The sequence below is a fragment of the Equus przewalskii genome, chromosome X, assembly GCF_037783145.1.
Source record: "Equus przewalskii isolate Varuska chromosome X, EquPr2, whole genome shotgun sequence".
Classification (NCBI taxonomy): Eukaryota; Metazoa; Chordata; class Mammalia; order Perissodactyla; family Equidae; genus Equus; species Equus przewalskii.
Genome location: NC_091863.1, coordinates 26,119,247 through 26,133,812, shown reverse-complemented (window position 1 = coordinate 26,133,812; position 14,566 = coordinate 26,119,247). Strand labels below are relative to the sequence as shown.

Here is a 14,566-nt window from a genome sequence, read left to right as displayed (position 1 = left end):
TCCCTCTGCCTACTTACATAGCTCTAAATCTCAAAACTGTTTTCACCTTAACTTTAGGTATTACAAATCATAGTTTTGTCCTATAATAATCCTTTTTAAGCATCAACTGAGCTTTCCATTTCTTAATAAAAATAGGTACTTTAGGGCTTTCTTCCATGTCTCTTGATTTCCATTCCCAGAAAATGAGTATACTATATTCTTTTGGGTATATGTCATTAGAAATGAATATGAACAGAGAGAAACAAAGTGAATTAGTATGGCTACAGCACTCCCTTGCTAATGATGCATGAATATCTATAATAATACAAGGTGGTGAAGAACATTAACAAAAACAAGTTGATTTTCAAAAGGTTAGACAGGATGTGTACACATCAAAATTCAGAAGGATATAAGTATTCAAAGAAGACTTAATAAAATTCAAATGAAAAGGCAAAATCTGAATACGAGTGGATGAATTTTGCACAAATAAGAAAAAATGAACACGATATTTCCAGTTACACTGATTTTTTAATAACTGTCTGAAACTTTTATTAAACCAAACTGGAAGTCATTCAGTGGATATAGTTTATTTATTATAAACCTGCATGACTGTGTCAAAAGGAATGATATATTTTAAGGAGTCGACAGTAAACTAGGCCTCCAAATGTCTGACTCTCTCGATTAAATTTTTGGCAGTTTCTTGTATGTGAAAACGGTGATGCAGCTTTCTGTCTTAAAATTATTATATCTACTAAAGCTTTATAATAAGTGAGAATATTCAAAATTTATACAACTAAATTTTATAGAAAATGAGATGAGAGTTTCCCAATGGTGTCAAAGAGTTACTTTGAAATATTTCTATTTCTCATGAAAGTTCACAGGATCATACCTTAGCTTTCTCTATTCAGCTGCTATGCCCCACTTAACTTCTGCTATCTATGATGACTAGATATTATATATCAAGACAATAGGAGGAACTAAATCCTCCAATGGATCAATCTTCAATAAATATATTGAATGTGTGATATTAACCTTTCAGAATTTAATTTACAAAGTGCTGCTGAGTCAGTGCCCACATGTAATTGTAACTGGAAGGCATTTTGGGAATTATAGGCATTCTAATTTATTTTTTTTACAAAAGAAAAAAATAGAAGCAAATTCCTTATTTATCAGTAGTTTAGGATAGCAAGGTTGCAATGTTTTCTCATTCAGATCTTTTCTAAAGTGATAGAATATACCTTTCTGTTTCATTGATTGGTCTCAGCATGCATAACAGTTTGAACATTTCTAAATGTTCTGGAGAATCTCTTCATGCCATGTCTGAGCATGGAGTGAATAGGAGGTGACAGTTAGTCCACTTATTTCCATGAATTGATACCAACTGATCTAAGACTTATCTATGATAGTCTTGAAAATAATCACAATATGTATATTGATAGAGTATGCCCTATGTGCAGTACAATCGCTAATGTTTTTTTGAAGGGTATTACAGTCAGATTAATAAGGATTTCATCATTAAGGAAGAGAAAAAGCAAAAATGGTTTCTAGAACTAGATAAAAAATTTCAATTATTTGAAAAATTCTGGATTTAAATAGGTGCCACATAACATTCTCCTAAAAGAGATTTCCATTGAAATATAGGTGAAAATGGTTTTTCTCTTGATGTGCTGATGATCATTTATTATGAAGCAAAGCAGTACGTGAATCAATATGTAATCAAAGAATCTGTGACAGACACATGTAGTCAAGTAATGAAAAGCTTAACAAATAAAAAGCCAGAAGACGGTGTGCTGCCCACCTTCTTAGGGTCCTGGTTTAGGCCTGCAGCCCATGCTGGATCTTATTTGTTGAGACACAGCACTCTAGTCTTCAGAGCTGTGTGGTCAGCATTAATTATTATTTAAATAAATCTCATTTTCACATAAAGTTCAGCTATGCAAAACAAAATTTCATTAGCCACCAACAGCAAAGAATTAGAAATTTGGGTTTAAAATTGTGTTTCAGGAACTTAAATCCAAGGCAGTAGTCAAATGTGAGCTTAGTTTTGGTGCTTTTCTTTATTGTATTTAACTGCTCAGTTAAGTTCCTTGCTATCTATAATCCATAATTACTGTATGTATAAGGCACTGATATGAATTTAAGACAGTTGAGAGCATCCCAAAGGTAGGTAATAAAGATCAAGGAACTACATGTCGAAAGAGAAGCAGAAGAAGATATGAAGAACTTAGAATCATTTTTCTCTTAAGAGAAAATAATGAGGACAGACATCAAAACCGTTTGGAACCCACGCTGATTTTTTAAATGAAACTCAGATGTTTTCTAAATATTTTAAAGATAAGTCTCATTCTCAAACAACCCCCTTGTTTAAACAAAAATACATACATACATACATTTGTAAGAGAGAAACTACTACTTATCTTCTATCCAACTCTGTCCCTAATAACAAAAAACACTACTCTATAACAATTTATAAAATGCATATAACTAGAAAGAAAGATAATTATACCATTATATAAAAATAGTATAGGAAATATTCTTGTTTCAGATAATGTAGAACTATGTTTACCTCAGGAGTTGAAGCAACTGATGCAAACAAGAAAGAAACACTTATTAACTCAGAAATTTTTATTAAGAACAACAGAGTCACCAGTCTAATGGAATATATGAAAGTCATGGAAAATTTGCTTGACTTGTGTTCTTAACTCTACCAGTTAGCGTTAAACCTCATGTGTCAGTGGAGATTGCACAAATAGCCTGCTGATTCATTTTTCTTTTAAATTGGTGAAATGGTTGGTTTGAAATGGAGATTCAGAATTTGGATTTAGAAAATCTATGGTTAAATCTATGAGTTGTTCTCATCAAACTCTAGCCCAAAATTCTAATATTACTTTAAATGTAAAATTAGAAGTGCATGTAGATTATCATTCCACTAATCATGAAGGGATATGTGTCATGTACTTGGTCAAGATATACACGTTAAACCAAACTTTGTAAAATGTATCATTATGTAATTTAAGCTAATTTGTGTAATACTGTGAATTTGCAGTATCATCAGTAAATGAGACATCTAAATTAAAATTATTTTATTTTTATATTATGTAAGATACAAAAGTGCCAGACCTGAGAAATTACAAAGAAAGCATAAATGGACCAGCTTGTAATTTTACTCATCTTTATGTGGATTTAATCTGGGATCCTAAACTCCATTTAATTACATTACTGCAAAAATGAGGATGGTCTTGTCATAAAGGTCGTGCAGTAATAAATGGCTGTGTTAGCATGCTTATCATCAGACCACCCCCAGAGACCCTGCCACTGAAACCCTCAGCTGACCCCATCAACAGGCAGGTGGCAGTTGATCAATTCAAAACAAAGTTACTGGGAAACTCATTTCAATTACAAGAGTTTCGCTGCTTATAGTGTAGACAGAAGAGAGGAGAGGTCATCTGTCTTTCTGAATTTGCATGCCAAATAGTATTTATTTCTTGGTTTTATAAGCAATAGGGAAAGAGGCATTACTGGCCAACTCCAAAAGGACTCTGAGCTCCAAATGCCCCTCAATCCTAGCACTTGAATGCCGAGTAGGGAAGTGTAGATGCAGGAGGAGAGGCTGGAGCTCCCTTAGATCTCAGGACATTCTGGAGTTCTATTAAAATGTCAATTCCACCCTCAGTCCTATTCATCTAATACCTTAATTAGCTTAATTTAGCAAGAAACTAGCATCAAAGAAATGAGCTAATGTTTGGAATTTGGAGGAGAGGGGTGCTTAATAGAAAGGTACATACCAGCTGAAAACACTTTGTCCCTCTTGCACCTCAATCAGTAATTGGGGGAAAGTGTAGGAAAGGTTCCTTTGGTGTGAATACCGCAGATGTAGACGCCCCTGATGCTATCCTATACCTGGTTTTCCAGGAAGCTTAGAATTACATTTTAAAAACCAGTTCTAAAAATTATCCTTTTCTTAGGGTAAAACTACCCCCACATGACCTTATGACTCTTGGTCTTTCGTTCTTATATCATGGTGCTAATATGTATGTATCTGTTATTATAAAATGCTTCTAACACTTTTTGGAAGAAGATGGTATAAAAATAATAAATAGCTTTTTTACTAGACTTATCAACATGCATCTTTTATCCACTTTCAGCACTCTGTCAACTATAAACTGGAATCTGTATAAACGCAACAGAGGTCTTTTCAATATTAGGAAGCTAAAAGAATTATTCTTTTGTATATCTATACCAGCACACTGTCCATGAAGAATCAGTGATGGTGATGACTGAAGATATGCCTTTGGAAATTTCTTATGTGCCTTCTACTTATCTGACTGAGATCACTCATGTCTCACAAGCCCTATCAGAAGTGGAACAACTTCTTAATGCTCCTGACCTCCGCGCTAAAGATTTTGAAGATCTTTTTAAACAAGAGGAGTCTCTGAAGGTAAAAGCAAAGCACTTCCATTCAGATTTTACAAGATGATGGCATTGATCATTTGTGGTGCCAAAAAAATTGACTTAAATATATACAGTGAGGGCATTTTGACTTACACATGGAATTCTTAAAGCACTTTACAGGATGGTTAGCTTTAAGAAATCTGGGGTAGAAAGAGAAATGTAAAGTAGAAGAGGTATTTTATAATATTTAATGTCGAGAGACTTCCTAAAACAAAGGAACACGTAAAAATAATAATTTCACATACATTCACGGCAGAAAGGACTCAGCAAAAAATAAGCTTTGATAGAGAAACGGTTTATTCCCAAACGGTACATTACTTTCCTTTCTTCTCCTATAAAAGGGGGAATTAGATGAGGTTTTAAATTATATATGTTGTATATAGTTTTAGTTTTATATTTTCCACTGATACATATTCAATTTCAAATTAATGTCAGTATCAATACTACAATACATGGAATTTAAATGAATAAAAACCAATACAATATTTTCTTTAAAATTAGCAATGAAATCTAGCTTTTTTCAAACCACCAACTGCAAGTTTCTGAATTCCAAACTAAGATGCAACATGACGAGGAAATAGGCTTTGAATTTTAGAGGGAAGTATCTGAAGATAAATGAATGTAGCATCAAGAAAATGTACATAATAATGTGTGTCTCAAGATAATTTTTGTGATCATCCATTTCACACTCGAAATATTATAGTATACCCAGAGCTTGGTATTTTCCAATGCAAATAGCATAAGATTATAGACAGAAGATAAGTTGCTCTCAGCAGCACCTATTAGCTAAAGTATTTTATACCCAAAATGATTTCTTGGGAGCTCATTCTCTATCACACATTTGTCTGCATGCGTATACAAATAGATGAAGCTATTTGTTTTGGAAATCAGAATTGCAATACCTTCAGTGACTAGAGTTTAATACATTATATCAAATAAGCTATAAAATTACAAGCTAAAATAAAATAGGAGATACATAGATCTCTGGAACTACTCCATCCATTCCGGTACGGTGCTATTTCTAATTCTCTTTGAAGTAAAAGTCAGATCAATGATAGGTACAGTGAAAAAGAGAAACCATTCAATTGATAAAGGAAACGTGCCAGCATTCCTGTCATTATTCGCATTAACTAATTTCTCATGATAGCACATTGTATAAGTTCATCATTGTCATTCTACATGTAAATCACTGCTAATGAGCTAATATTCATTTCTTTCCATGTTCATAGACATATGGGTCAGGAGAGCAGTGACCCTAAACTTATTAAGTTGCCAATTGAGTATCTTTGTCTTCATACCTCTTAACCTGGCACACTACGAATGATGGGTCCCTGGCTACACTTGTAGCTAATCATTTGTTCTTCCAGATATGTTTAATAGTAGTATAGCTGACAGCAATTGTGATGGTATTGATTACTGTGGATTGTAAAAAGATATTATTGCAGGTTTAATTTAACTGGATTATTGAATCCTCATTAGATGCAGTTTGGGGCATAATTCCATCTCACTCCCAACAAATCTCCTGCAGCAGGCAAATGGGCTTCCTAACTTCATGGGCTTTTTGAAGGGGGATAGTTTTGATCTCAGTCTTTTCAATGAATATGTATTTCCTCTTAAAGGCATTCATCATTGTCATTATCCAGTAGTAAAAATAGAAAAGCAGCACATAAATTGTACAGCTGCTGGTTAGGAAAGTTTGAAATTAAATTGTGGGTTGATTTTATTCCTGACAGATTTGCATGAATCAAATTACAGAACTGTAGTAGTATTGCTGTGGTTTAACATACATATTTCTTAAAAGTGTAATACAACACAAATAACGTGTAATAAGTTAAAATAATTACTTTCTGAATAAAATATAACTAATATAGCACAAACAATTTACAAAGAAGTATTGAATTGAAAAGCTACCTAATCATTTTCACAAAAACTAAATAGAAAACACCTGTTTACATAAGGAAATCTGCATTTAATGGCTAATACACTAACCAAGGAATAACTAGCAATGAATGAACAAGGTGAGTAATATATGTTCTTATATCAAAGCCAATATTAGCATTGCGAATCAATTGATAGTGTTTGTTTACATGTGAAAAGTTAACAATATTCATTACATAAATGATTGTACCATAATTTTGAAAGAATTTAAATTTTTGAAAACTTCGATCAATATTAGGAATAACTTGCACTTTGTTTTTAAGAAAAAAGGGCAATTGTCTTAATCAAATTTGCTAAAATATAATTACTATGTTAAGTCATCAAATCATGCTTTAAAGTGTCTCATATGAAATTATGAACTTAAAAGAGAGTAGAATGGTGGTTGCCAGGGACTGCGGGGAGGGAGAAAATGGGAATTGCTGTTCAAAGGATATAAAATTTCAGTTATGCAAGGCGAATAGGTTCTAGAATTTGCTGTACAACATTGTGCCTATAAATATCAGTAATGTATTATACACTTAAAAATTTTTTAAAAGGGTAGATCTCACGTTGTGTTTTATTCACAATGAAAAATAATAATAAAGTATGAAGATAGAAATTTTTAAATCACAAGTTTTAAGTTTCCAAAAGTTTTGCCCCTAAGAGCTTTAAATATTTGAAATCTTATCATGAAAGCGGAAATGATTCATTTACGAGGCCCAATGAAAAGGATTTATCCTAATGCCTCCATATACCTGATTTTACCAAAAACTTCAGTTCCATCTGTGCCTGACATACTCTTGGAGCTTTACCCATACCCGCTCTCCACTCAGCATTCCCTGCGCTCTGACTGGTGGCTCCCAACTGCAAATTCCTGGAACACTTTGCCTTAGAGCTCTCTCTAGTCATCAAAGCCCCTAAGTGTCAGGGAATTAAGGTTCTGCCTTCCCACATCTCCTAACAAACCTCAACCAGTGACAGATGGCTTTCTGTGGATAAACGCCACTGCTCATTTACATCTTTAGTTGGGGTAACTGAGGCATGTTTTATACTCTGACTTGAAGTTCCTGACAGTAAGGTTGAGACTCTAGTGTGCACAGTAGAAACTTTCCTCATATTACACTCTACACACTTTACTGGCTTTCTCTCCTATTTCCCCCCTCCTTACCAGTGCTTCCTGGGATCATTCCTAAGTAAATCACTTGCAGGCACATTCTAGTCTTAGGATCTGTTTCTAGGGGAAGCCAACCTAGGATAATTTTGAAAGAAATAATGGCATATATACTGTTTAGTCAGCACTTGCTAACAGAAATCCTGGAAAATATTCCATCAACTTGGTGTGGAACTCCCCAGAGACTATGCTGCTCCCTTACTGAATTCTTTAGTTGTTCAATTAGACCTTGGCATTGATAAAGGTGAATGTTTAGGACAAAAATAAGAGTATGGCTTAGAATAAAGATGACGGCTAAGTTTTATCTTTTACAATAATAAGAGTCAATTTTTATACAGTGCCTAGACACTCTTAATAACTTACCTATATTAACTATTTTAATCCTTCCTTCAACTCTATGAAGTATCTAAAATTATTATCCACATTTTATAGATGAAGAAACTGAAGAAATAGAAAGCAAAGTAACTTGACAAAGTTGACACGGCTAGTAGTGATCGAGCAAGGATTTGATCCCACACAAAGGAGCTCCGGGATCTGATCTGTTAATGAGTATACTATGCCACATTTCATGAGGTTGTTTCTAGAGTACTGTGTTGAGCATAGCAAGGGTGAATTTGGGCAAAAGATAGTGGAATACTGAGGTCTGTCATGCCCAGTTCATAGGAAAAATGTCCTGACTTCTAATTCTCACTGAATCCATGCCAGTTTAAAAAGATTCCATAAATGGAAGGAAGGAGGGAAGGACAGAAGGCGGGAAGAAGGGAAAGCAGGACGGGAGAAAGAAAGGAAGGAAGGAAGGAAAGAAATAAGGAAATAAGACAAGAAGAGGAAAAGAAGAGAAGGAAAGAAAGAAGCAGAGATGCATCATTTTGATTGTCTCTTCTAAACCGATGATAATACGAATGCTCTGGTTGAGGTGGATAAAATGTTCTGTGTTTTTGGTAGCCAAGAGAGTGACAAGTATGGACATATGAAGAAAGCTCACAGATGTTGACAGGACACTTGGTCCCAAGGTAGAGTTTCGATAGGATCAAGAAGTAGAGCCAGCCCTTATTCAACCTCAAGAGCACTGGGGAGAGCTTGTTGTGAGCTTAAAAAGTCAAAGACTGTAAAGCAAGGTCGTCCAGTCTTCTTTGACTGGTTCTTCTTTGATCAGCTTTTATGCATGGCCCTTGAGATCTAAAAGAATTGTTAGGACAAGCTGCTAATCTAAGCAGTGAGGATTCATTCAGTCAAAAATATTTATTAAGCTATTACTATGTGCCAGGCATGACTCTCAATGCTTAAACAACAGTGAAGAAAACCCATGGACCCTGCCCTCCTACAGCTTTTATTATAGCGGTGGGAGGCAGAATATAAGCAAACAAATAAGTAAATATTGTCTATTTAAAACTGATACATTATGAAAAAAAGGGAAAACAGAGTCGGGTAAGAGGGTATAAGACTACTGAATGGGCAGGAATAGGAATGGCAAGAGGTAAGATTGCAATTTTAAGTAGAGTGGCAGAACATTTGAGCAAAGATATGAAGAAGGTAAGGTAGTCAGCCTTGCGGTCAGCCTTGCTTTCTGGGCATAATGAACAGTCAATGCAAAGGCCCACATATTGGGAGCATGCCTAATGTGATCAGTGGACATCAGGAAGGCCAGTGTGGTTGCAGCAGAAGGAGCCAGGGGAGGGTACTAGGGCATGAGGTTAAAGGGGCTGTAGGGGTCCAGCTTCTGGAGTGCCTGGTGGACCATTGTAATGACTACCTTTTGCTCTGAGTGAGGTAGCAGCCATGTAGATTTTTGAGGAGATGAGTGACATGATCTGATTTATGTTTTAAGAGGATCACACTGGCTGCCCGGTAGAGAGTAGAACTGTAGGGAATCAAGAGTAAAAGAAAGGAGAACAGTTGGAGAAGAGATGCCAATAGCTTGGACTAGGGTGATAAGAGATTTTCAGATTCTGGAAATGTTTTCAAATTGGAGCTAGTCGATTTATGTCCATATTCACAAAGAAACTTGAGCATGAGTGTATAAAGACTCATTCTCAGCAGATATGGGGCTCAGTTGGGAGAATTTAGGTGTTCTCTGAACTTGGCAGAGGATCCCTTAAGGGATGTAGAATTTCTTCTCATTGATATTTTTGTATTCCATATTCCAGTCTTTCCTTGAAGCGGGGGCAAAAGTAGTGGCAACTGAGATCTTGTCACCTTGGTCAAGTTCTTTCTCCTTCGGAATCAATTTAATCACATTTCAGCACAGATTTAATAATGCCAGTCATTTGAGTGAAGACAAAACTAACGCCATGATCAAACTGTTTTTCTATTCTGGTGTTAGGTAAATTAAATAATGGGGGATATCATATGTACAAATCTGAACAAAATGTCTGAAGGAAAATAACAGAATGAATGTTTCTGTGCACGTTGTGATATAGGGTCATGCTAGATAAAGGGTTAGATTTTTCACCAATTTAATAATATTCCAACAAAAAGGTATTGCAATTATTCTAAATTAAATAAACATGGATTGTATAAAATGTCAAAGCAAAATTTGATTACAAATGCTTTTTGCATTCTACCTAAATTTTCTAATAGAAGAGTTCGGGGCGTGGAAAAATGTGAGTTTTATTAATATATTCCCACATGATAAGAACTGATCTTTTGGACTATATATAACATTTTGAATAATTTAATCATTTAGTGAGTTCTCTGAGGAGAATCAAGTTTTTCACCTAGCACATTTATTCAGTTATAATTCCTTTTTTCAACTGTTTTTATGATTTGGAATTTATTTGTTCCATTTGCTATTTATATTTGTGAATTTCTTTACAAATATTAGTCTATCCACTACAATTTAGATCCTTCTTAAGTCATTTTTATAGTGCCTCATTTTTCATTTCTCTTATAGTGAAGAGATTATAGATATTTACTGCATTATGGCCATGCCCAGTTCATATTTATATGTGCTTTGGTACAATTTTCCTTTGTATTTTATACATGTCTCTCTTTTATAGGAAATTATTCATTCTTTTCTCCCTGTATTATTTTATCAGGCCCAGCAGTTGTCCTGCTTTGATTCCTGTGCTGCAATTTACTCTCATCTCTGCTAAAATGTACTTTAAGAACTCACTCCTACTCCTTCCATTCTCCCAGCAAGACTATTTTGATAATCCCCATCCTATAAATCCTGGAAGTCAGAAACTTTCACATTAAAACTCACAATTCATGGGGCCAACCCAGTGGTGTAGTGGTTAAGGCCAGCATGCTCCGCTTTGGTGGCCCAGGTTCGCATGCCCAGATCCCGGGCATGTTCCTACCCCACTCATCAAGCCACGCTGTGGCAGCGACGCACATACAAAATAGAGGAAGACTGACACAGATGTTAGCTCAGGGTGAATCGTCCTCAAGCAAAAACAGAGGAAGATTGGCAACAGATGTTAGCTCAGAGAAAATTTTCCTCTCACACACACAAAAACCCTTACAATTCATGGGGCTGTTAGAAATTTTGAGGCTGCAATTAAGTTCTGGGGAGGTTTGCCTTCTATTCATGAACTAGTCAGGCTGTTCTTTGACCAATTATGATGTCATTTTTTGACCTATAATCTATAATTACTGATTCATTATTTATTCAAAGACAATGCATCATCCTGTGGAGAATGTTTTGACCAAAATATATAGTTGTATTTAGGAAGTGTTTTTCACAATGTGGACCATAAACCATGCAGAAAAAATCAAAAGGGCAACCTACCATGGAGCCACTAAAAATAACTTTAAAAAATTTCTGTAGAAGCTCAGAAAAATCTAATTAATAAGTACTTTAATGCCTTTTGATTGAGCACTCTTCCCAATGTGATATGTCATTAACGCAGTGCCTGGTAGCTGGGTGGGACATAAAGAGGATAAGAATGAGATTTATATAGGGTGTTGCCTTGATCTGTCAGATAAAGACAAATTCCAGAGAGTCAAAATGACCTGGAGTTTGAGTCTTTGGTACTCCAATTTCTCTTTTTCAATTTTAAGATAGATCTACTCCCCAACAGCTGCTGTCACAACAGCTACTAAGGGGTTTCTCTAATCCTTTTTTCTTAGAAATGAAGGTTGTGTGCTCTTCTGTTAACCAAGTTACAGTGTCTCAAGGCATTTTTGTTAGCTAAAACTTCTTAAAGCTATTATTTTCACCTTCCCCAAATGTGAAAATGACAGTATGGAGTTTTGTGAATCTAAACATACATACACATGCATTTAAGTGTATGTATACACATTTAACTGCAGTGCTCCATTTATTAAGATGGTGATACTAAGCGACAGCAAAAGAGATCATCTGCACCATTTGCAGTGGTTTGCAAACGAGCCATCTACTTCTGACCCATTCCCTATGGCGACCAACATGCATCAGACGCACAACCATTAGGAAGAAAAATAGTATCTTGTTTTTCTTGTTCACCACTGTATCTCCAACTCCTAGAACAGTACCTAGCACTTAATAGGCACTCAATGTACATCTGTTGAATGAATGACAATCTGGTAAATCCAGATATGGCTTCTGATAGAAGAGGAGAGAGTAATGTTAAACTATCGGAGCCAAGAATAAAAAAGGGAACAAAATTACCCTCTTTTACATTATATCATAACTCATTGAGTTCAATTGTGCAGACGTGTGAATTCTAACAGTTTACACATATATACCAGGATGGAGCCATTTGCTCTATGTTTGTACATACTGAATTGTAAACCAATCATTTATGAAAGTGTGCAGCAGGAAACCCATATGTAATTCAAGTAATAGTAAATATTTTTCCCATTCACTGAGCTTGCATTATATGGTTATAACAAGCAATAGGCTAGAGAGGTTAGCAAAGCCCTGGTTTTGAACGTAAAAGACTTAGATTTAGACACCGAATCTGACTCTTAATAGCTATGTGCTTGGGGAAGTCCACTAAAATTTCTAAGTCTCAGTTTTTTCACCTTTGAATTAGATCGATGATAATAGCTGTCTCAGACTCCTCAGCAGTACTATTGTGATGATTAAGTAAAATTATGTAGGATTATGTACAAAAATTCTTGTAAAAATATGTAATTATATGAATTTTCAAATTGGTAAAACCTATATTACTTCAGCAGATATCCAAAATCTTTAAAATTATTGTAAATTAAATTTCCACATAAAGAATCCTAAAAACAAATTGCCTGTAAGAATGTGGTAAACCTTATAAAATTGCATATTTATAAATAAAAAGACTTTAAATAAAACGTTAACAGCAGCATAAAATATACATAAAGTTATTTCTAGATTTGGGAAATAGCCTAAAATCAAAAGAAAAAGTTCAAGGTGAAAGAAGAGAGTGTACGTAGGCTAAAAAATATTTGTTTTCAACTAAAACTTCTGTTAGACAATCTTATATGCTTTCATTCATATTCTTTTACTGTATTTCCAAAGCTAAGTATTACTTATTCAAGATAAAATTTTCCATTCTTCTACTGATTTTAGGTGCCAAATAATTTAGTTTTTCTCTTGAAGTACAGAAATGCAAACTCTAAATCATTCCAAGTTCCCATAGACTCTGGCTTTCACCAAGAATAGGTTGCTGTTTTCTAGTTTGTTTGTTTTGTTGTTTTGTTTTGTTTGGAGTTTTGTTTTTTAATGAAATATGCCGAATTCCCCTTTTTCCAAATTCTATTTCAGTAATTTAAAATCCTTTCTTCTGAGTTCAGAATGATGACAAACTCTTTAAAAGCATTGAAACTCTAAGTGAAGAACGATTTGATCAGTGGTGATTTTTTCCTTGGAGTTTTGAAATTTGTTTTTTTTATTGTTTTTCCTTTGCTATTTAAAAAAGCTACTCTATATTCATTTTCCTGCTTAAATTGGTAACCATGAGCGTGTTAATATTATAATAACATACAGTTGAACCTTATGAATTGACATTATGTAAGTGAAAATGTTCAGATACTGGCAATTGCATATAGTTCAATCAAATACAATGACTTTTACCCAATTCTGCTTCTTTCTGAATCCTAATGCATATTATTAAACATTCAAGGAAAAAATCAAGAACTTTGTATTGTAAATTACATATAATTAATGGACACCAATTAATTACCAATTCCAAAATTTAATTTGCAAAATCTTAGGCAAAAGATTAAACGATGTTCTCATCATTAGGGAAATCTACGAGGCTTCCAAAAAGGTAAGAAAATGCGGTAAAGTGTTAGGGTCCTGCTCTCATATTGTGTTTTTTGCTTTGTTTTGCTTTGCTTTGTTTTTTGTTATTTTTCTTAAATTTATGCATTTAGGTTCAGAACAATTATATGGAACGATGGTTTTGCTTTTCTACCCCTCACGTAAAACACTGTGATGGAAAGCATGTTCTCCCGCATCACCAGCACTAATCCTTTATAAAATGGGTGAAATATTACCTATTTTTCCAAAATAATGTACTGTCATTTGTATTAATTTGTACAGATTTAATTACATTCTGTCTTGTATAGTAGTTATCGATGAATTTGTTCGATCACTCATACTGAATTTTCAGCTCTTTATCAAAATAATAAGATGCTCATGATAACATATTTATACAGGATAAAAGAGTATAAAGTAGGGGCTGGCCCCGTGGCCGAGTGGTTAAGTTGACGCGCTCCGCTGCAGGTGGCCCAGCGTTTCATTGTTTCGAATCCTGGGCGCGGACATGGCACTGCTCATCAAACCACGCTGAGGCAGTGTGCCACATGCCACAACTAGAGGGACCCACACCGAAGAATATACAACTATGTACTGGGGGGCTTTGGGGAGAAAAAGGAAAAAAATAAAATCTTTAAAAAAAAAAAAAAGAGTATAAAGTGAAAAAAAAAAAAGAAAAGCATCCTGTCCACATTTTCCAATCCCATTTCTTAGTGGTAATTAGTTTTTTAGGTTTCTCTGGATTGCTGTATTGCCTTAGAATTTTTCTCCATAAAACCTACCTTTCCTTCCTCTGCTCAGTCACATGAGACTTAAAAGCATGTCCTGGTTCTAAAAAACTTAGAAACATAGAATGCCATATGTCTAATTGTTAATGAAGAGAA

At 34.6% G+C, this 14,566-nt stretch overlaps 1 protein-coding gene across 8 annotated transcripts in view; it reads left to right on the top strand.

The window, feature by feature from the left end:
• The window catches only part of DMD (dystrophin), a 2,264,041-nt gene that overhangs the window by 1,160,144 nt on the left and 1,089,331 nt on the right, over window positions 1–14,566 (top strand). For all 8 annotated transcript variants that reach the window (XM_070604303.1, XM_070604310.1, XM_070604305.1 and 5 more), the window contains one exon: window positions 4,223–4,417. In XM_070604303.1, the coding sequence (XP_070460404.1) occupies window positions 4,223–4,417 (195 nt within the window). The remainder of the gene's footprint in view (window positions 1–4,222; window positions 4,418–14,566) is intronic.